Source organism: Vigna unguiculata, chromosome 9, assembly GCF_037176805.1.
Source record: "Vigna unguiculata cultivar grain cowpea cultivar isolate G323 ecotype 2 chromosome 9, ASM3717680v1, whole genome shotgun sequence".
In the NCBI taxonomy this organism is placed as follows: domain Eukaryota; kingdom Viridiplantae; phylum Streptophyta; class Magnoliopsida; order Fabales; family Fabaceae; genus Vigna; species Vigna unguiculata.
The window spans coordinates 10,558,429-10,580,100 of record NC_140800.1 but is presented as its reverse complement, the minus strand read 5'-3'; the positions used below and the strand labels follow the sequence as shown (position 1 = coordinate 10,580,100).

Genomic DNA, 21,672 nt, shown 5'->3' with positions numbered 1-21,672 from the left:
CAGCCTAAAAACTCACAACAATGCAGTGTGGTTCTCTCCTCTACTTCCATTCTCTCTCACCAATACCACCCAATAATTACCCCATTTACTCCTAAAACGAAAATTAATTAGCAATGTGCTTAATTGCTATTCAATGACCATAATTTAGTGGTTTTTCAGCCCTCCCTTCTACCCATCTAAGGTGGCTAGGGTTTCTCTGCCCTTTCACCTTCACGCCAAAATAAATTTTGGCAAAAAGAAAGTTTATTTTGGATTCACCAAGGTTCGAATCAATTGCACAACTATTCAACCAATTCACGTTTTGTGATGACTAATATAATTAATTCTATGATTATATTATCATTCAACATGATCAAGAATATTATTAAAAATAAGATTAATTAAATAACACATAAATGGCATACATAGGACTTGAACCCAAGTCTTCTCACACAATTAAGTACTCTCAACCATTTAAGCTAGTACTTTGCCACATCACATCAATCAATATTAAATGCCATAAAGGCTCCCACTACGCGTATTTATTAATTATTTATTTATTTAATTAATTAAATTTCACGGGTCTTATAGTAAGCAGTTGCGTTGTCCCAATGTTACCACCAGAGTCCTCGGATTGAGGCCTAAGGCCTAGAGTAAATTTCATCGAATAGTAGGACACGATACTGATGACTATCATACCCTAGCTAATCAGCTGGCGGCATTATCGGCTAGAGGTATGTTGAAGAAATATGTCAGGGTTGAGAAGGATGATGAGCGAATGAAGCAGCCCTCGAAAACCGAGTCACATGAAATTCCTATCTTGGGTGATTTTAAGACAATAGCAAGAGGTTTTTCAGGGGGAGGATTGACACATGCGTCCAGGAAAAGATATGTAAGAAGCGTAATGACTGTTGTAAAAATAGAGCGATCTACGAAGAATCCAAACATTGTTTTTTCTAATGAAGATTTGAAGGGACTGGTTCCACATGAGGATAACCCGATAGTGCTGTCAGTTATCATGATGGGAAGGAATGTGCATCGGGTGTTGATAAATCAAGGCAGTTCAGCTGATGTTATGTTCTGGGAAACCTTTGTAGGTTTACAAATTCCCTTGGATCGATTACAACCTTTTGGCGACATGTTATTAGGTTTTTCTAGAGAACAAGTAGAGGTGAGGGGTTATGCAGATTTGCGTACAATGTTTAGGGATGATAAAACTGTAAAAACTATCGTGGTACACTACATAGTTGTTAATGCTCCATCAGCATATAACTTTCTACTTGGCAGACCTTCCTTGAATAAACTTAGAGCCATAGTCTCGACTCCTCATTTGAAGATGAAGTTTCCTACGAATGAAGAGAAGGTAGTCATGATGTCAATAAATCAAGAGACAGTTAGGAAGTGTTATGAAGACAGTCTTCGAACTCGTCAGAAGGATGCATATTGTGTAGCATCTAGTAAAGTATCTGTTGATACCGAATTAGATCCTAGGATAGTGCATCCATAACGAATGCCCCAATCTGTGGGGGAGGTGAAGTAAGTAAATCTTGATGGGAGAAAACTTAAAATAGGAGGAGGCCTAAGTCCAACAGTTGAAGCACAAATCTTGTAGGTTTTGCAAGCAAATCTTTCCTCGTTTGCTTGGACAACAACAAATATGGTGGGGAGAGACCCTGACTTCTTATGTCATAAACTTAATGTGAACCCAAGTGCTAAAGAGAAGATTCAAAGATGAAGGCGGTTGGGAGGTGAAAAGGCTCAAGCTGTTGCAGAGAAGGTAAAGAAGCTTTTGGATGCATCGCATATCCGGGAAATTCAGTATCCTACATGGTTAGCAAATGTAGTGATGGTTAAAAAGTGAAACGAAAAATGGAGGATGTGTGTGGATTTCATTGATCTGAATAAAGCATGTCCAAAAGATTCCTATCCCTTACCTGGCATAGATGCACTAGTGGACAGTGTGTCGAGATGCACTTTTCTTAGTTTCATTGATGCTTACTCAAGTTACAACCAAATAAAGATGCATCCTCAGGATGAAGAAAAAACATCTTTCATGGGAGAAACCTTGAACTATTGCTACAAGGTGATGCCTTTTGGTTTAAAAAATGCAGGCGCTACGTACCAAAGACTGATGGATCGGATCTTGGCTCCTATGATGGGGCGCAATATACAAGAATACGTAGATGACATGGTAGTAACCTCAACAATGGAAGTTCAACATCAAGAAGATTTGGTTAAGTTGTTTGCCACAATAAATAAGTATCAACTTAAGTTTAATCTAGAGAAATGTCTATTTGGCGTCAGAGTAGGAAAGTTCTTGGGGTTTTTACGTACTGAGAGAGGTATAGAGGCTAATCCCGACAAATGTGAAGTTGTTATTAATATGAGAAGTCCAACAAATGTAAAAGAGGTTCAACGACTGACGGAGAGGATGGCTACTCTCTCTCGATTTTTGGAAAAAAATGGTGATAAGGGGTTACCTTATTTTCAATGTTTCCGAAAGAATGATAGGTTTCAGTGGTCCAGCCAGCGCGAATAAGCCTTTCAACAGTTGAAAGAATATTTGAGCAAACCACCAGTGCTCTGCAGACCTGAAAAGAATAGTATTCTGGCGTTATATATTTCGGTGACTAATCAAGCGGTTAGTTCGTTATTAGTTCAATAGTGGAAGGAAGAATAGAAACTTGCGTATTTTGTTCGTAAGGTGTTAAATGGGGGCAAAGACACAATATCCTATATTGGAAAATGCCGCATTAGCTGTGGTGGTAACAGCTCGACGGTTAAGACATTATTTTCAAAATCATGTGGTGAGAATAATGATGGATTTGCCTATAAAACAAGTGCAGAAACCTTATATATTGGGCAAGTTGGTTAAATGAGCGATTGAGTTGTTAGAATATAATATTCAGTACGACGCTATGGGCCCAATCAAAGCACAAGTATTATCAAAGTTTTTGGTGGAACTTACTAATCCTACGAAGTCCAACATGAAGATGTGTTGCAATGGGTTCTGTCTGTGGATGGAGCCTCCAATCTAAAAGGGAATGGAGCTGGTATTGTGTTAGAAGGGGCAGGCAGGATTTTGATTGAGCTGTCTTTAAGGTTTGCTTTCAAGGCAAGTAACAATCAAGCTGAGTATGAAGCATTAATAGCCGGAATGTTACTAGCAAAGGAAATGGGAGTCGCAAAGCTAGTAATTAAAAGTGATTCAACATTAGTGACGGGACAAGTAAAAGGAGAATTTCAAGCTCGCGATTCCCAGTTAGCCAAATATTTGGAATTTTTTCACACTTTGGCCAAGAATTTTGTGTATTTTGGTTTGTACATGTTCCTAGGGATCATAATAGTGGGATGAATTTGTTATCAAAATTGCCTAGTTATATGAAGCCAGGACAACATCAATCGGTAATTCCGGAAACATTGATATCTCCAGGGGTAGAAATGGGAGATAATTGTCAAATTTTGGCAATACAAGTAACTTCAAAGGATAATTGGATGACTCCCATAAAAAGATACATTGTAGATGGGCAATTACCTGGAGATAATGAGGAAGCAAGTCAGATTAGGAAGATTTCTAGTAGATATGTGTTAATTGACGGTAATTTGTTTCGACATGGATATTCTCGTCCTTTGTTGATCTGCATAGATTAAGAAGAAGCTATAAGGATCATGGTTGAGTTGCATTAGCGTATATATAGGAGTCACATCAGAGGGAGAGCGTTGATGTTGCGAGTCATGAGAGCAGGATTTTTCTGGCCAACTATGCGAACTGATTGTATGGAGTATATGAGAAGATGTGGATAGTGTTAGAAACACGCTGATCGGGCCAGAGCATCGCTTGAGGTTCTACACTTCATCAATGCATCGTGGCCATTTCATACATGGGGAATAAATATACTGGGACCTTTTCCACGTGCTGTTAGGTAGCTCAAGTTTTTGATAGTGGCCATCGAGTATTTTACGAAATGGATTGAAGCAGAGCCTGTAGCAATAATAACAGGGAATAAGATTAAAGACTTCATTTGGAAGAATATAGTATGCATGTTTGGAGTTCCACGACGCCTCATTTCAGATAATGGCACCCAATTTGTATGTTCACAGGTACGACAATTGTGTAGGGAGGTGGGCATCATACATGTTTTTTCTTCTGTGGAGCATCCTCAAACGAATGGGCAAGCTAAAGTAGCTAACAAAGTTATTATGCGAGGTTCGAAGCGAAGGTTAATGACAGTTAAAGGTGATTGGCCAGATGGAATTCACTGAGTAATATGGTCCTATCACACCACTCCTCAGACAACCACGCATGAAACTCCATTCAGTTTAGTATATGGGACAAATGCAATGATTCCCATAGATATCACTGAAAATGTGGAAAGGGTAAGATTATTTGAAGACAAGCTTTCAGAACAGGGACTGCTTGCTAATTTGGATACTTTGGAAGAGGTTCGAGAATTGCCTAGGATATCGGGGGATGCAGTTAAGAGGAGAGTGGAAAGAAGATATAAGACAAGTGTAAATTCGAGGAGTTTTCAGGAAGCAAATTTAATGTTAAGAAAGGCACAATTAATTTAAATGGATAATAAATTGGTGCCCAAATGGACGAGACCTTATCGAATTGAAGAGGTAGTCGGATTGGGAGCATATAAATTAGAGTCTTTGGATGGCAAGAAAATTCCTAGAACATGGAATGCGACAAATTTGCATTTTTATTTTAGTTAGTTGGATAATTGTTTTTATTTTTTGTTTTTTTTTCTTGTCACAACTATTCATTTTAAATCCAAGTCATTTTTTTCTTCTTATTTATTTTATTAAATCATGATTCTGGCCCCGATGCTCGAAGGCAATTCTGGGCCCCGATGCTCGAAGGCAATTCTGAGATGCTCGATGATAAAATAATTTCGGGTCTTGATGCTCGTAGGCAATTCTGAGACGCGACTTTCGATGATCAAATGATTCCAGATCTCGATGTTCAAGGGCAATTATGAGCTGTGGCGCTCAATGATAATTGATCATAAACATATTGTTTAGTGATTTTGCAGGGCTAGAAGCGCAATAAGGATGGGGGAGATTAATTCGTGAAGAAATCGAGAGCTCGAGGTTAGTTTTGGTCTTGCTTAAAGTCTCGGTTTTTAGCTGATTACATTTATCATGTTTCTTAGACTAAGAGCTTGAGGTTGAATTTTGGTTTGTTTAGCGGTCTCAGTTTTTGACTGACTATTCTTGTCATATTTACTTGGTAAGACTGAGAGCTCGAGGTTAGTTCTGGTCTTGCTTAAAGTCTCAGTTTTTAGCTGATTACATTTATCATGTTTCTTAGACTAAGAGCTCGAGGTTGAATTTTGGTTTGTTTAGCGGTCTCAGTTTTTGACTGACTGTTCTTGTCATATTTACTTGGTAAGACTGAGAGCTCGAGGTTAGTTCTGGTCTTGCTTAAAGTCTCGGTTTTTAGCTGATTACATTTATCATGTTTCTTAGACTAAGAGCTCGAGGTTGGATTTCGGTTTGTTTAGTAGTCTCGGTTTTTGACCGACTATTCTTGTCATATTTACTTGGTAAGACTAAGAGCTCGAGGTTAGTTCTGGTCACGCTTAAAGTCTTAGTTTTTAGCTTATTACATTTATCATGTTTCTTAGACTGAGAGCTTGAGGCTGGATTTTGGTTTGTTTAGCACTCTCAGTTTTTGACTGACTATTCTTGTCATATTTACTTGGTAAGACTGAGAGCTCGAGGTTAGTTTTGGTCTTAACTAAAGTCTTGGTTTTTAGCCGATTGCATTTATCATATTTATTAGGCTAAGAGTTCAAGGTCGGATATTTAGTAGTCTTGGTTTGGGGCCGACATAATTTATCGTATTCATTTACAGAAAATAAGAAATCGATGGTAGTTTTGTTATGGAAGTCTTGGTTTGTAGTCGAATTATCTTATTATGGACAATGTGGAAGGTAATTACTAGCAAAGGGTGAAATTAACTTGGTATAATAAAACATAGTAAACTGTTGCAAAAAGGGAAGTCAAAAGATGTTCCAAATACAAATATGAGAAGGTAAAGAAAATAATAATACTAAGTGTCATATTCATCGGTTTCGATAAGTTGTCCATCCACAATGGTTTTTGAAATGTCGGCTTGGGATAGGTCAGCATCGGGGATGAGCATGCGAACTTGGTCAAGAGCTAGCTGGAAGCCCATGTTGAGTGAAGAACCGATTTGATCCTTGAGGAGTTTAGAATTTTTAGTCCAAGTTTTCTTCTCTTTTTTATGTTCCTTCAGTTGGTTGGTCATTGTTAGTAGCTCTTCGTCTTTTTGTTTAATCTGGTCACGAACAACTTTCAGTTCGGACACCTCGGTATTAAGATGAGCGATCTTCATGCATGAAAGTTATATATATATATATATATATATATATATATATATATATATATATAACAATTCCTAAAGAAAGAAATTCTATAACAAATATAAAACTCTTTCTTATTATCTCTTTTTGTCTTATATTTGTTCCGGTTACAAAAGGTGTAATATAACCTTCCTCCGAAAACAATAAGAAAGACAAGTTTTAACCTTAGTTTTTGCTTCACTTAGGTCAAAATTGATTTGTCCCTTGACCATGGAAGTAATATTCTTATTTATAGAAAGTAAATCGGTTATAAATATTATAGATATACATAATCAGTTAATGGCTAATAATAACTTTAAAGATAATCTAGAATATCCTCCTAAATAACAACCAAAATATTTCATCAACAAATAACTAATGTATCTATAACCACTCAACATAATCTAAAATTTTATCTTCACGTGCTTTATCTCTGCAATCTTAATTTAATATTAACAAATCGGTCTTAAGACGACATAATACCAATTCTCCTCCTCGTAATGACCTCGACTATACGGAGACAACTTCTTACTTCCTTCTTTCTCATACATCAACAATATCAGGCCAACTTCACGACACTCTTCTCTTCTACATATCTTCACCATTTGGTCGGCTTTACGACGACATCAATCTTCTTCTCTACACATCTCCATTATGAGGCCAACTTCATTACGATGCTACTTTTCTTTTCTACATATCTTTACCACTAGGTCGGCTTTATGTCAATGCTACTCTTCTACATATCTTCACCATCAAGTCGGCTTTATGTCAATGCTACTCTTCTACATATCTTCACCACCAGGTCGACTTTACGACGATATCAATCTTCTCACACTTATTCCCCTCGCCATTCTAACATCATATTCTTGGTGAGTACAATATTCATTTTTTATTTTTCTCATTGAAATATTGTTTGTTCTCATATACAACATAACAAAGACAAACAAGGCAAAGTAGTATTCTTTTAAAAAGAAAGTCTACATGCTCATACATATTTATCATCCATTCAATTTAATCAATAAATTCAAAAACACCCATACATATTTAAAATCCATTCAATATGATAAATACATTAAAAAAAAAAATCAATGATCTAATATTTCATAGCCTAACTATCTACCTTTCAAGTAATATAACATCACACTATCGTAAATAGTTGAATATATTTTTGGAGGTCTCGTACCTTCAGTACGTTTTCATCAACAATAAAATTATATGTTAGGAACTAGGTCCTCATCATATGAAAGGGTAAAATTTTTTATGACCTACCAAACAAAGTTCTTTATCACACCGTAGAGGAGCCTCAATTGATTCTCACGAACAAATATTTCCTTTCATAATAGTCCAATTTAGTAGAGTTGTTATTATCTCCTTCAGAATCCCAATTTCAATATACGACGTAAACCATCCCACCATAGTATTTTCTCCTAAAAAATATCTATGTTCACATCATACTCAATATCACATAATAATTTAATTCATCACATAACATTCTATTCATGCATCTTATCTAAATCAAAATCATCGTATATCTACAATCATACATACTTCTTCTAAATTCATTTTCAATCTCATCATCAGTTAACCATTTACAATAATTAAAATCATTTTAACACATTTTTAAAGCTTCAAAAACATACTTTCTCACTCAAAATTACCTGACTAGTGGAAGTTAGAATTTTTGTGTCACATATATTGTTTAAATGTGTTATAGGGCCATTATCTGGTTAGTTAAATTATATAGTGGTATGTTAATATGAAATTTATGATTAAGAGTATAATTTTCATGAAAATCTTGTTGTGCAGATATCTAAAGTAATATTCTAATTTAACAGAGGTTGAATTGTAATTATTAAAATCTAGAATGGACTGAAAATATTAATGGTCTCCATTTATAGAAAAGGTAACATTTTGTATTTAGTAGAATTTTGTTTCTCTTCGTCTCATCATGAGGAAAACGAAGTTGATACCTAAAATCTCTACATTTTGAAAATCACGTACCTATTTATCAACGTCTCAATAAGAAAGTCAAATATGTTTTCATATTTTATTTTTATGTGAATTAATATATAAGTTCCCTAAAAATTAATATATGATTTTACTATGTATTTTGATTTATTTAAAGATAAAAAAATGTGTAAGAAATTCTTTCATCTCTCGACCATAGACCATCACATGGATCTTTCAAATGAGAGGAATGAGAAGCGTGTTGATGTACCTATGGAACACAAGATGTCACTTCACATTCATAAGCAAAAGGAGAAGTGTGTTAATGATGCAGCTTCATCCCTGTAACACTCATTTTAAAAAGAATGTGCAAAGAGGTTTCTATAAACACAATTTTAATTTTAAAATTGTGGACGTTAGATGCTGCTTTATCCCAATAGCACTTATTTAAAAGGAATACTATTTTCTGATTTTTCTTTATGATCCTCTCTTTTTTATATCTACATTTCATAATACCAATTATACTCCTTATAATATAATTATTTATTAAATTTTTTAAAATTAACGGTTATTTTTGTCTATTTTTTATAAAATTATTTATCTTTTTTTTATCAACAATTATTCTCTCTATTCATTTCATTTTATTTTTAATAAATATATATTTATTTTATATATTAATTTAATAAAATTACACTATTATCATTTATAATATAATATTATTTATATTTAAAAAATACAGAATAACTTCGGTTGTTTAAGCTGGTATTAAATAATGAATATTTTGTTATAATTCATTATTTGTCGCTGTTTTTTTACCGTTTTTGTGTATCTGCCAGCACCGAAAAGGAAAAAGGTGTAAATTACGGGTACTATTTGGGTAGGCACACCACTTGAGTAATTTTGACTTGTGATTGGGTAGCACCGGATATTATTTCCAACGTGGAAAACGTGAAATGTCGCAAGGGCTATGAACCGTGGCATTGTTCTTTAAAATGAGAGGAATGAGAAGTGTGGAAGTACCTCTGGAACACAACTTGTGACTTCCCATTCATAAGCAAAATGAGAAGCTTGTTAATGATGTTGGGACTATGCGTCCTAATGTTGTCCCCATTTCCAGTTGCATTGTCGGAGCTGTGCCACCCACAAGACAAGAAGGCGCTCCTCCGCTTCAAAAGGGAACTCAACAACCCTTATTTCCTAGCCTCTTGGGACCCAAAAGAGGATTGCTGCGGCTGGTACTGTGTCAAGTGTGACGACAGAAATAACCGCATCTTCACAATATTTCTAAGATCCGATCAGCCAGACCCGAATGTCACCGGACAAATACCACCCTCTGTGGGTGACCTCCCTTACCTCCGGGGCCTCAGCCTCCACAACCTCCCCAACCTCGTCGGCCCAATTCAGCCCACCCTCGCCAAACTCCCCAGACTAACAGATATCTCTATCTCCAATACTGGTATCTCAGGCCCCATACCTGAATTTCTGGCCCAGATTAAGACCCTCGAGTATATCGAACTTTCCTCTAACAAACTCTCGGGCTCCATTCCCAGCTCACTTTCCCAACTGCCTAATCTCATCACTCTACGGCTGGACAGGAACAAATTGACGGGCCCAATCCCGGCCTCTTTTGGATCCTTCAAGAAGCCCGGGCTAGATCTCATTCTCTCTCACAACCAGCTTTCCGGGCCCATTCCCGCTTCCTTGGGCAACCTAGACCTAGAGAGGATAGACTTGTCAGGGAACAACTTTGTAGGCGATGCTTCATTTCTTTTCGGGAGCAAGACAAATACTGAGCTAGTTGACCTTTCCAGGAATGCCTTCTCCTTTGATCTCTCTCGTTTGACGTTTCCCAAGCAAACCTTAACTTGGTTGGATATCAGTCACAATAACATTTATGGCAGCATTCCAACGGGGCTTACCCAAGTGCGATATTTTCAGCAATTGAACTTCAGTTATAATCCTGGCTTGAAGGGCCAAATACCGCAGGGTGGGAGATTGCAAACATTCGATAAATATTCCTATTTTCACACTCACTTGTGTGGCTCTCCACTTCCGCCTTGCACCAAATAGATTAACAGATTTCTTCCGCTTTCAATAAAATAAGTTTTCCGTTTTCCCACTAAGTTGTGTGTCTCTCTACTTCCGCCCTGCGCCAGTAAGATTATGTAAGGGGTTCGTTCAAGTTTGAATTAAATAAGTTTTCTATTTGCGGACTCAGACTTCAAGTTTCTGTTCGAGGATATACGATGGTGTTTAGTGTTGAGAAATAAAACTATGTTTCTCCTAGTATTTTTATTTGTGTCACAGTAAGATTGTTCGATAGAAGATATTTATAGTTAATAGTTATAATCACTAGTTTTATGGAAAGGTTAGAAGCTCAAAACAAGGGAAAGAAAATAAAGGGAGAGGTCAATCGGAAAAGAAAATGTATGGAATGATTTTGCTGTAGTATTGTCGGTGAGTGAAGAGTGACAATGATTCTGCTGGGTAAGCATCATTGACCATGTTTTGAGCGGACTTGTATAATTCCTGTCACTTTAAAAGAGTATCTCTCTTAAAAATAAATGTTGTCTTAAGTTCATTATTTCTTTACTAACCAAAAAGCAAGTCAAACCGGACTAATTCACATTCTTTAACCACAACCCTGATGAGTTAACATTATTAATGTGGTGTCAAGCTAACCAAACTTAACACCTTAATATGACTAGTAACTTTATGGACTAGTTCAAAATGAAAGTGACAATAGTCATATGGTAATATTTCGTTCATATACCAAAAGGACTAATGATCAGGCCTTTATATCTCAAGGAATAAAAAGTCCATGTGTAATGTAATAACATAATTAAATGAAACATTAATAATAAAAGGCAAAGTCATGGAGTATAAACATTACTTCTTACAATTATCCAAGAATACTTAGAAGGAAAAACTAAAACACATCACAATGTCAATAACAAGACAAAGAAATAGATTGACAGTATTCAAAATAAATGCTCAAGGAGCAAGACAATACATGGGCTACAACCCTAAAAAGAAATTCGGGAAAACGGAATCAGATCCAAGACGAACTAAGCAGCGAAATCTTTATCACCCTGATGACCATGGGGAGTCCTCGCATATACTCACATCAATAAATTGATGATCATCGCAAAAGGAGAAAAATCACACATAGAACATACAATCAAGAAGAAAGGGAAAGCTAGAATAGAAAATGATTTATCATACAATTTCATATAATTTTATAGCCAAAGATACATATATCAACCACGCATCCAATGACCAGCAAACAAGACACTAAGACTCAAGACACGATTATCCGAATACATATAATCATTCGAATTCACTGGATGCTTGCACTTTTGGTGGCCTCTACTGCTCTGCAGAGCCAATTGCCAATGGGTTTCACCCTACCACTCATAAGGTTAGCCTTCAAACATCTAAGGCCATTATCTTGCCAAAGACTAGGACCTCCTACTACTCTCACCATTCGAGTCAGTACGCTCTACGTAAAACTAACTAACTTTTTAAAGTGTCAGGATACAATCCTTACTTGAATCCTTACTAAATTATATAATTGGGCACTACCACGAAATTTCGTAGAATAATGTCCTAATCACGAAGCACCACCATGAGCTCCCACTAACTGGGGTCATGGAATTACATCCTGACCATGAGGCACCACCATGCAACCATCGTGGAATTACGTCCTAACCAATGAGGCACCACCACTAAACTTTCGTGGAATTACGTCCTGACCAATGAGGCACCACCATGAGATCTCACCTAGAGATTCACAGAATTACGTCCTAAACCACACCAAAATCATGTCTCACCAACCAAGCATAAAGTTATCATGCATACCATGTCTCATGTAATCATTCAACCAATTAACCAACCAATTCATACTTTCCATTTCATGTTCAACACGGCAACATATCATCCCCATTTAATCTCATGAAATATACATGACATCGTACATTAGGCTTTTATGGTAAAACGTCCCATCAGGCGAGCAAGCAACCATATTAGAGAACCAAATAGAACTAGAGCACAAACATGTCCCAAACTCGCTCAGGCTAGAAGACCTTGCTTAGGCGAGAGAGGTTCTCTCGCTTAGGCGAGCCCTTCTCGCATAGGCGAGAGCTTAAACAAGGAACAGTGGCTTCTGTGATTTCTTGTTTAGGCGAGACCTCCTCGCTTGAGCGAGATTACCCCTCGCTCAAAACGAAGGTTCGTCGCTTAAGCGATAGTTCAAGCAGAAAACCTGGGTGAGTTGCTGCTAATCTCGCCTAGGTGAGGTACGCTCACTTGGGCTAGAAAACCAATACCTACCATTGTTCTCGCGTGCAACAATTAAGCATTTGCAAACCACAACACATTCATCCATAATCCAAGCAATCACAGCAACACCTAAGCATATCAAACACGAAAATAAATCTAAACAAGCAGATATAAAGCAAATACAAAAAACCCTAGCTTCCCTTACCTTTTAGAAAGTTGTTATGACTGGTTTGGCACGAGTAGAAAAGACACCCAACTCTTAGAAAAAATTCGCAAGCTATAAATAGTAACACTAGAACAACACTAGATTACCCGGAGGAACCCTAGTTGGGACCACGAAAACAAAGCTTAGAACGAAGAAAGTACGGTTCAAGAACTAACTTTTGTGAGACGGGAGTGAGCTTTGAGCTAGCGTGACCAAGAAGGGGGCCAAACCCTAGCAGAGCTTCTGTTGAAAGGAAAAGAATGTGTTTGAGAAATTGTTTTTCTGAAATTGATTAGGAAATGAGAGTGTTAGGTTGGTTTAGGGGCTTTGGACATCCCATGGGTCAGCCTTAGGCCCAACTAATTAGGGTGGGCCCTTAAGATTAGGGCCGAAATTAAAGTGGGCCTTACATTCTCCCCAACAACAAAAATTTTTAACCTTGAAAATGAAAACTTACCAGGAAAACAGATGCAAATGTGACTTCCTCATATCCTCCTCTAACTCCCAAGTAGAGTCACCTGTTCTCCGACCCCAAATGACCTTGACAAGACTAACTAGTTTTCCACGACGTTCCTCTACTCGGCTATCCTTCAAAGCAACGGGTGGTACTTCCATAGTAAGATCCTCCCTGATCTGCACATCCTCTACTTCCAACACATGAGATGGGTCAAAGACGTACTTCCTCAACTACGAGACATAGAATACCGGATGAAGATTAACTAACTAAGGATGCTTCCTACTCTAGTGGTTCGGGTCACCCTCAAGAACACGTGATCTCCAGTCACGAATTCCAAGGGTCTTCTCTTACGGTCTGCATAAGCCTTCTGTCTACTCTAAGAGACATACATCCTGACTCTCACCATTCTCACCTTCTTTGTAGTCTGTTCCAATAATTCTAGTCCAACTAGCACTGTTTCCCAAAGCTTGCTACCCAAAGCACTCTGTAGCATCTGCCAAAATCGCGAAGTGAACAATGGATCTCTATATGAAACTATACTCGAAGGTACCCCATGCAACCTCACAATCTATTTAATGTACAATTGGGCCAACTTGGCCATAAACATCCTCAAATTCATTGTTAAGAAATGAGCACTCTTGGTCAATCGGTCCACTACAACCCAGATCGAATCATGACCTCTAAAGGTTCGTGGCAAATGGGTCACAAAGTCCATAGCTATGCTATCCCATTTCCACATCGATATGTCCAAAGGCTGTAGAATTCCATTGGGTCTCTAATGCTCTACCCGTGCCTTTTGACATGTCAAACAAGATGATACAAACTGTACAACATCCTTCTTCATACCCTGCCACTAGAAGGTTTCCTTAAGATCCTGGTACATCTTAGTCATGCCAGGGTGCAAACTAAGACGACTCTTATGCCCTTCCTCAATGATTAACCTTTTCACTTCAGCATCGTCAAGTACACACACTCTATCTTGGAATCTTTGTACACCATCACTACCCAAGGCGAAATTCTTCGCTTCATATAACCCAAGTTGTTCTCTCACTCCTGCTAGACTAGCAACCGCTAGCTGCCTTTCTTTGACTAAGTCTAAGAAGTCACTAGATATAGTAAGAGTACTACATCTAATGAACTCAGATCCCAACTCAACTTGCAGCTTCATATTTGTGAATTTCTCTAGTAGCTCCACCTCCTTGATCATAAGTTGTGCAATATGCATTGTCTTCCTACTTAAGGCATCTGCTACCACATTTACCTTCCCCGGATGATATAGCAGTTCAAAATTATAGTCCTTCAGGAATTCCATCCACCTCCTTTGTCTCATGTTTAGCTCCTTCTGGTCAAACAGGTACTTGAGACTTTTGTGATCACTAAACACACGAAACTGGGCACTATAAAGATAGTGTCTCCAGACCTTCAAGGCAAACACTATAGCTGCAAACTCCAGGTCATGAGTGGGGTAGTTTCTCTCATGCACCTTAAGTTGCCTCGAAGCATATGTCACCGCCTTCTTCTCTTGCATCACCACACAACCAAGCCCTAGATGAGAGGCATCACAGTAAACCTCAAAAGGTCTACCAACATCAGGGATAACCAATTTGGGAGCACTTGTCAACCTTTGCTTAAGCTCTTGAATGCTTCCCTCACATTTATCCGTCCAAGTGAAAGGTTGGTCTTTTCGAGTAAGCTGTGTTAGAGGCGCCACTATCTTGGAGAATCCTTCTATGAATCTCCTATAGTAGCCAACTAAACCCACGAAACTCTTGATCTCTGTCGTTGACTTGGGAATTTTCCACTTAACCACTGCCTTCACTTCCACCGGATACATCGCTTGCTCTTTGCAGATATTACATGTCCCAAGAATTGTACTTCATCCATCCAGAATTCACACTTGGACTGTTTAGCATACAACTGCTTCTCCCTCAAAATACCAAGTACTAATCTCAGGTGATTGACATGTTCCTCCTGAGTCCTTGAATAGATGAGTATGTCGTCTATGAAGACTACAACAAACTTATCCAAGAATGACCTGAAGATCTGATTCATATAATCCATAAACACAGTTGGAGCATTGGTCATACCAAAAGGCATAACCACCTACTCGTAGTGTTCATATCGAAATCTAAAGGTTGTCTTCTGTACATCATCTACCTTTACCAAGATCTGGTGATACCGCGATCGTAGATATATCTTGGAAAACACCGACGCTCCATGCAACTGATCCATCAGATCATCTATCCTCGGAAGGGGGTACTTGTTCTTGATGGTCATCTTGTTCAACTGCCTGTAGTCCACACACAGGCGTGAACTCCCATCCTTTTTCTTCACCAACAACATTGATGCTCCCCATGACGAAGTATTGGGTCGAATGAACTATTTTCCCAATAGCTCTTCAATTTGATTCTTGAGCTCTACCAGTTCTGCCGGACCCAAACGATATGAAGCCATCGACATTGGACCAGTTCTTGGCACTAGGTCAATAGAGAATTCCACCTCTCTACTAGAAGGTAACCCTGGTACTTCCTTCGGGAACACATCCTCAAACTCATGCACCACAGGTATAACTGACGTCTTTTCCTCCTTCTCCACATTTAGATGCGTAAAGATTATGAAGCACTGCGCGCCAGCTTGAATCTCTTTCATGACCCCTTGAGATGATAACAACTCTGGCTCCTCTGAGTTGGGGAACAACAACTTTTTTCTCTCGGCAATCTATAAGAATACGATTGGCAGAGAGTCAATCCATCTCCAAGATCACCTTCAACTCTTGTAGTGGTAGGCATATCAAATTCACTTTATATATGCGCCCCTCTACCTCGAATGGACATCTAGCACACAAGGACGATGTCCTGACCATACCTGACGTCGGAGTAGATACCACAAGATCACATTGCAGGTCACACACAAACAAACCTAACTTTTTCACACAAGAATCTGACACAAAAGACTGTGTTGCTCCAAAGTCATACAACACAACATTCCATTCCAACCATCACACAACAACCTATAACCAGGTTACTTGAGCCTGCTACCTCTGCTTCTATCATCGCACACACCCGGTCTGCTGCCTGAGGCATATTGCCTCCTCTCCTTTGTTGATTCTATGCAGGAGTATGAACTAGTGGTCGCGCCATCGCCCTCGCAAGAGTGGGGCAATCCTTGCCAAAGTGGCCTTTCTTGCCACAATTGTTACATCTTCTTAAGCCTTCCAATTGAGGGCACACACTCCTTAAGTGCGGTCCTTCACACCGAAAGCACTACACTCTGTCCACACCAACCCTTTGCTGCTATGGACATTAAGCTTTCACATCAACCTTCATCTTCTCCACAACTTTGGCCTTCTCCACCAAGGCTACAAAATCCTTGATGGATAGTGGGGCTACCATCAAACGAATGTCTCCATGGAGAACGTTTTCGAACTTCCTGCATCGCCACTACTTATCGAGTGACATGGTGTAGAAGCGGCTAAGGTGCTTGAACTTCTCTGCATACTCAGCCATAGACTTGTTCCCTTAAGTCAGTTGGAGGAATTCCACCTCTTTTGCATATCTGACGTTGTCTGGAAAATACTCGGAGAGGAACTTCCCCCTGAATGCCTCTCACATGACTAGCTCCTCTATTTCTTCCATGATGGATTGCATGCTGATCCACTAGTGCTTGACTTCTCCCGTGAGCATGTATACAACAAAAGCCAATATATTCTCCGCAATGCACATCTTGGCATCAAAAATTCGCTCCATGTCCTTTAACCACTGGTCCATAGCATCAGGGCTAGTTTTGCCATTAAACTTCACTAGGTGGTGCTTTAAAAAGTCCTCCAGACTCCATTCCCTGGGTGGAGGTCATGGTTCAGGGTCGTGGACAGGGGCAGCTGTCCTGTTCTCCTCCAATTGGTGGAAGGCCTCTATGTGTTGTCTGTGAGCATCCTCAGCAACCACTCTTGCAGCCTCCATCTACTGCATCACCAATTGCTGCTGCTCCAAAGATGTTATTAGGCGCTGCATCGATGCCTCATGTTGTTGCATCATGGCATTACTATGCTGAGTCAGAGTTGCCACCAAACCTTCTATCGCCCAGGCGATGTCTGGTGCGTGAGAAGATTGAGGATTTCTACGAGGAGCTGCCATGTCACTTGCACACTGGAAAACCATTAGTCAGACATTGATTAGACATGAACTTAGCTGATAACACTCAGAAGACACGATGAAAGCTAAGCAGTCACACAAGTCCACAGAGTCTAAGGAAAGACCGCTTTAATACCATAAATGTAAGATCCCATTTAAGTAATAACATAATTAAATGAAGGCTTAATTACTGTTTTAGTCCTCGAATTTGTTCTGAAGTCTCAAAAAGGTCCTCTAAATATTCGGAGTCTCAATTTAGTCCTCTAATTGTCATAAGTGAATCAATTTGGTCCCCAAAATTAACACCGTTAAAAATCGTAACAGAACAGTGACAAGGCATAATGACTGTGTATGAGTTTTAGTGACGTGGCCCGTATCAATCAATTGTAGTGTGCAAGGAGAGAAGTGTTCGAAGATCATCGTGGAAACGCTAAGCTAGGGTTCGATTGGGTTCGATTTTCGTTGTGATTGGCACTGCATCAGATGAAATTTGGACATTGTGATCGACGACATTCAACAATCCAGGTGAGCTTCCAATTTTTTCGAAATCAATTTTAGGGTTTTTTGTTATTTGCGTTGAATATGATTTTGGGGGATTTGGGTTTGTTTTTGAGTTTGATTCTCGTATATAGTTTTTGAGTTTGGTTTACTGAGTAGAATGGTTTTCTGATTTTGATGGTTGTATTGTCCTACCATTGTGGTTCCTTTTTCTGTAATTTGTGGTCCCCTTCGAAACGGGGTTTAGTTTTTTGTAGTTTGTGGTCCCCCTTCGAAATGGGGTTTGATTTTCTGTCGATTTATCGGTGGTTTGTTTGGTAATAAAAATATGTGGTTTTGGGTATGTGGACATTTCACAGCTTTGATGGATGACGAGAAGTTTGAAGTGGTTATCCACCATGGAGGGCACTTCGTGAACGAGGGTGGAGTTAAATATGTTAATGGACAACTTAGTGTTTTGTCGTGTGATGAAGATAGATGGTCCTACTTTGAGGTGTTATCAATACTGCGAGAGATGGGTTATATTAATGTCAAAGATTTGTGCTATTTTGTTGGAGGTTGTGTAGTGTTGGAGGAAAGGTTACAACATTTCATTGATGACGTTGGTGCACTCCATATGGTCAGCATCGCGAAGCAACATGGTTCAGTTCATATGTTTGTAATTCATTCAGTTTGTGAACCAGAGGTAGTACAGATGCTAGAATATTTTTCAGCTGGGGAGAATGCCACTGTGCCTGAAATTGTACCAGACCAAGTCGAACCTGAATTTGGTGAGGTTGAGGTTGATGTGCAGTGTGATGGTGCAGAACAAGTCCAACCTGAAAGTGGTGAGGTTGAGGGAGAGGTCCATGTTCAGGGTGAGGCTGAAGTACATGTCCAGAATGAGAGTCTTGAAGTTGATAATGAGTTCCAAAATGAGACACATAATGAGGGGGTGCAAGAGCAAAATGCGGAAGAAGTTCAGGTGGAGGATGAAGATAGTGATGGTTTAATTGATGTGGATATAGATTGTGACCCAGGTGTTGGTGGATCACATTGGACTTCCACTAGGTCAAGGAAAAAAATTAATCACAATCAAAAAAGTAATGAAATGAAGAAACATGCTAGAGGGTTGTCTGATAATGAATGGGAATCAGATGAGTTGGTAAGTAATGAAGGCAGTGATTCCAGCAGTGGTGATGAAGATACATGTGGAAGTTTTCCCACTTTTTGTATGCCGAAAAGTATGGCTGAATATGAATGGCAAGTTAGGACATATTTCGTTAACAAGGAAGAATTTATAGAAGCCATAAGAACTTATGGGTTGCAAAGCGGGAGAAATTTGAAATTTGAGAAGAATGACAAAAAAAGAGTAAGGGTGGTATGTTTGGGTGCAAGAGGAAAATGTGTATGGATTGCTTATTGTGCTTATGTACCAATACTTAAAACTTGGCAGTTGAGAAAAATTATGGACAAACATACTTGTTCTAGGGAGTTTAACAATCGTCTAATCAATGCAAAGTGGTTAAGTGGGAGAATAGAAAAGACAGTTAGAGAGAATCCTACTGTGAAGGCCATGCATATTCGAGAAAAGGGGTTAAGGAAGTGGAACGTGTCTATATCTCGTGCTATGTCTTTTCGAGCAAGATCCATGGCTGCAAACAAGATTGATGGTTCCTTTATAGAGCAATACAAACGTATATATGATTATGCTCATGAGTTGCGTAGATCAAATCCGGGTTCAACAATTAAAATAAAGGTTGAAGACCATGATGGTTCAAAAATATTTCAGAGATTATACGTTTGTTTTAAAGCATGCAAGGACAGCTTTGTATCATGTAGGTCTATAATAGGATTGGATGGATGTTTTTTAAAGGGTAAGTATGGTGGTGAGTTGTTGACAGCTGTGGCAAGAGATGCCAATGATCAAATGTTGCCTATAGCATACGCAATTGTGGAGGTTGAAAATAAGGACACATGGTCTTTGTTCTTAGACCTTTTAATTGATGATCTTGGTGGAGTTGAATGTTGTGCCTCATGTACCTTTGTATCAGACCAACAAAAGGTAATAAATTATTTTTCAGTCATTTAATTGGTTTTAATTGGTTCATTGCAGTTCTGATTTCGTTTAATTGTTGCTATTTTGTTAGGGTCTGCTGCCAGCTCTAAATGAGCTCATTCCTGGAGTTGACCAAAGGTTCTGTATGCGCCACTTGTACGAGAACTTTAGGAAGAAATTTCCAGAGAAGATTTTGAAACGTTTAATGTGGAGGGCTGCTTACTGCACACATCCACAAGAATGGGAAAAGGTTATGTTGGAGATCAAAGAAGTTAATGAGGATGCCTTCAAACATTTAATAGCTATTCCTCCAAGGCAAGTATTTGGATTTCTGTTAACTTTCTGCACATTTTCATTTGGTGCACACTGATAAAGGTTATTAGGAAAAGTACATAGCATGGCAAATTTGGAATTAATGCATTACTGCAGTGAAATTTTATTGATCGTGCACATATTTTTATGATTTCAAAATTCTGATAATTGCTGCAAACTGATAAAGGTATTGGTCAAGATCAAGGTTCAATACCACTGTGAAATGTGACACACTAGTGAACAACATGTCAGAGGCCTTCAACAGCGTGCTAGTGGATGCTAGGAGTAAGCCAATAGTTACCATGCTTGAAGAAATACGGTTGTACATGATGAATAGATGGGCAAGTAATAAATTTAAAGTAAGTTCTTTTCAAAGTTCAATATGCCCTAAAATTCGAGATAGACTGAACAAGGAGATGCAGTTAACAAAATATTGGGTTCCAAGGTACTGATCTCTGTCTACTTTATTGTGAATTTTGTGATTGGACTGCTTCATGATGTACGTCACTTTTTTTGTGCATGTAGTTGGTCAGCGGACAAGATTTTTGAGGTCAGACATGTTTCTACTTTGGGTGACAAGTATGTTGTTAATGTGGACAGCATGGAATGCAATTGCAGAAAATGGAGTATTACTGGCATTCCGTGTTGCCACTCGCTAACTGCAATGACCTTCTTGAATCTGAATGCAGAACAATTTATAGCACATTGGTTTACCAAGTCATCATATGAAGAAATTTATAACTCAATAATATATCCTGTGAATGGCCAAAATGTGTGAGAGATTACTCCATTCCCCGATGTCTTGCCTCCTGTAAAGCGTACCTTACCTGGAAGACCAAAAAAGAAAAGGAGCCTTCTAGCTTCTGAGCTTAATAAAGATGAAACCCAGGTTAGAAGAGCAGGGGAAAGGAAGAAGTGTGCCATCTGTAAACAAGTAGGACACAATAGAAGCACATGCCCACATGCTCCACCATCTCCAGAACCATCACCTAATACAACCCAACCGTCAAGTTCTAATGTAGGTGATAATCTGCCACCAAGTGTCAATTTGACTCAAGCTTCAACTTCAAATCAACCAATTCCAGCACCTACAACAACCACTCCAGCACCTGCAACGACCATTCCAGCACCTCCAACAGCCATTCCACCAGCTGCAACAGCCATTCCACCACTTCCAACACATCCCACTGCAATAGCAAATGCACCACAACGTCCCCCATCACGTGGCAGACCCAGCATGAGGCAGAAACTTCCACATAGGAGGGGGCAAGTTTGGAAACCGTGAAGTACTTGATGTATTTTGGATGTAGTATTTGCTGTATTTAATGTATTTTGTGGTATGTATCCACTTTGGATTTAGTTTTGGATGTAACACTTGATGTTATTTTGGAATTATTTTTGGATGTACCACTTCAAGTGGACCCATATGTGGGTTAACATTGCAGGCTTTG

At 38.8% G+C, this 21,672-nt stretch overlaps 4 protein-coding genes across 4 annotated transcripts; 3 read left to right on the top strand and 1 right to left on the bottom strand.

Annotated features, from left to right (window-relative positions):
• Positions 1-2,690: 2,690 nt before the first annotated feature.
• On the top strand, positions 2,691-4,551 carry LOC146883519 (uncharacterized). Its single transcript, XM_085666601.1, has 5 exons — positions 2,691-2,841; positions 2,961-3,240; positions 3,357-3,577; positions 3,923-4,080; positions 4,273-4,551. Exons 1-5 carry the CDS (start codon positions 2,691-2,693, stop codon positions 4,549-4,551), a joined length of 1,089 nt encoding a protein of 362 aa, XP_085522727.1.
• Positions 4,552-9,307: 4,756 nt separating this feature from the next.
• Positions 9,308-10,589, top strand: LOC114196286 (polygalacturonase inhibitor 2-like). The gene has a single exon (XM_028086884.2). The coding sequence runs from the start codon at positions 9,360-9,362 to the stop codon at positions 10,368-10,370; it is 1,011 nt and encodes a 336-aa protein (XP_027942685.2). The 5' UTR covers positions 9,308-9,359; the 3' UTR covers positions 10,371-10,589.
• Positions 10,590-15,622: 5,033 nt separating this feature from the next.
• LOC114163439 (uncharacterized) lies at positions 15,623-17,010 on the bottom strand. The gene is made up of 2 exons (XM_028047750.1): positions 16,933-17,010; positions 15,623-15,961 (listed from the first exon to the last, which is right to left on the bottom strand). Exons 1-2 carry the CDS (start codon positions 17,008-17,010, stop codon positions 15,623-15,625), a joined length of 417 nt encoding a protein of 138 aa, XP_027903551.1.
• Positions 17,011-19,423: 2,413 nt separating this feature from the next.
• LOC146883518 (uncharacterized) lies at positions 19,424-20,999 on the top strand. Its single transcript, XM_085666600.1, has 4 exons — positions 19,424-19,915; positions 20,001-20,224; positions 20,409-20,666; positions 20,747-20,999. The coding sequence occupies exons 1-4, from the start codon at positions 19,427-19,429 to the stop codon at positions 20,997-20,999; spliced, it is 1,224 nt and encodes a 407-aa protein (XP_085522726.1). The 5' UTR covers positions 19,424-19,426.
• The last annotated feature ends 673 nt before the right edge of the window (positions 21,000-21,672 follow it).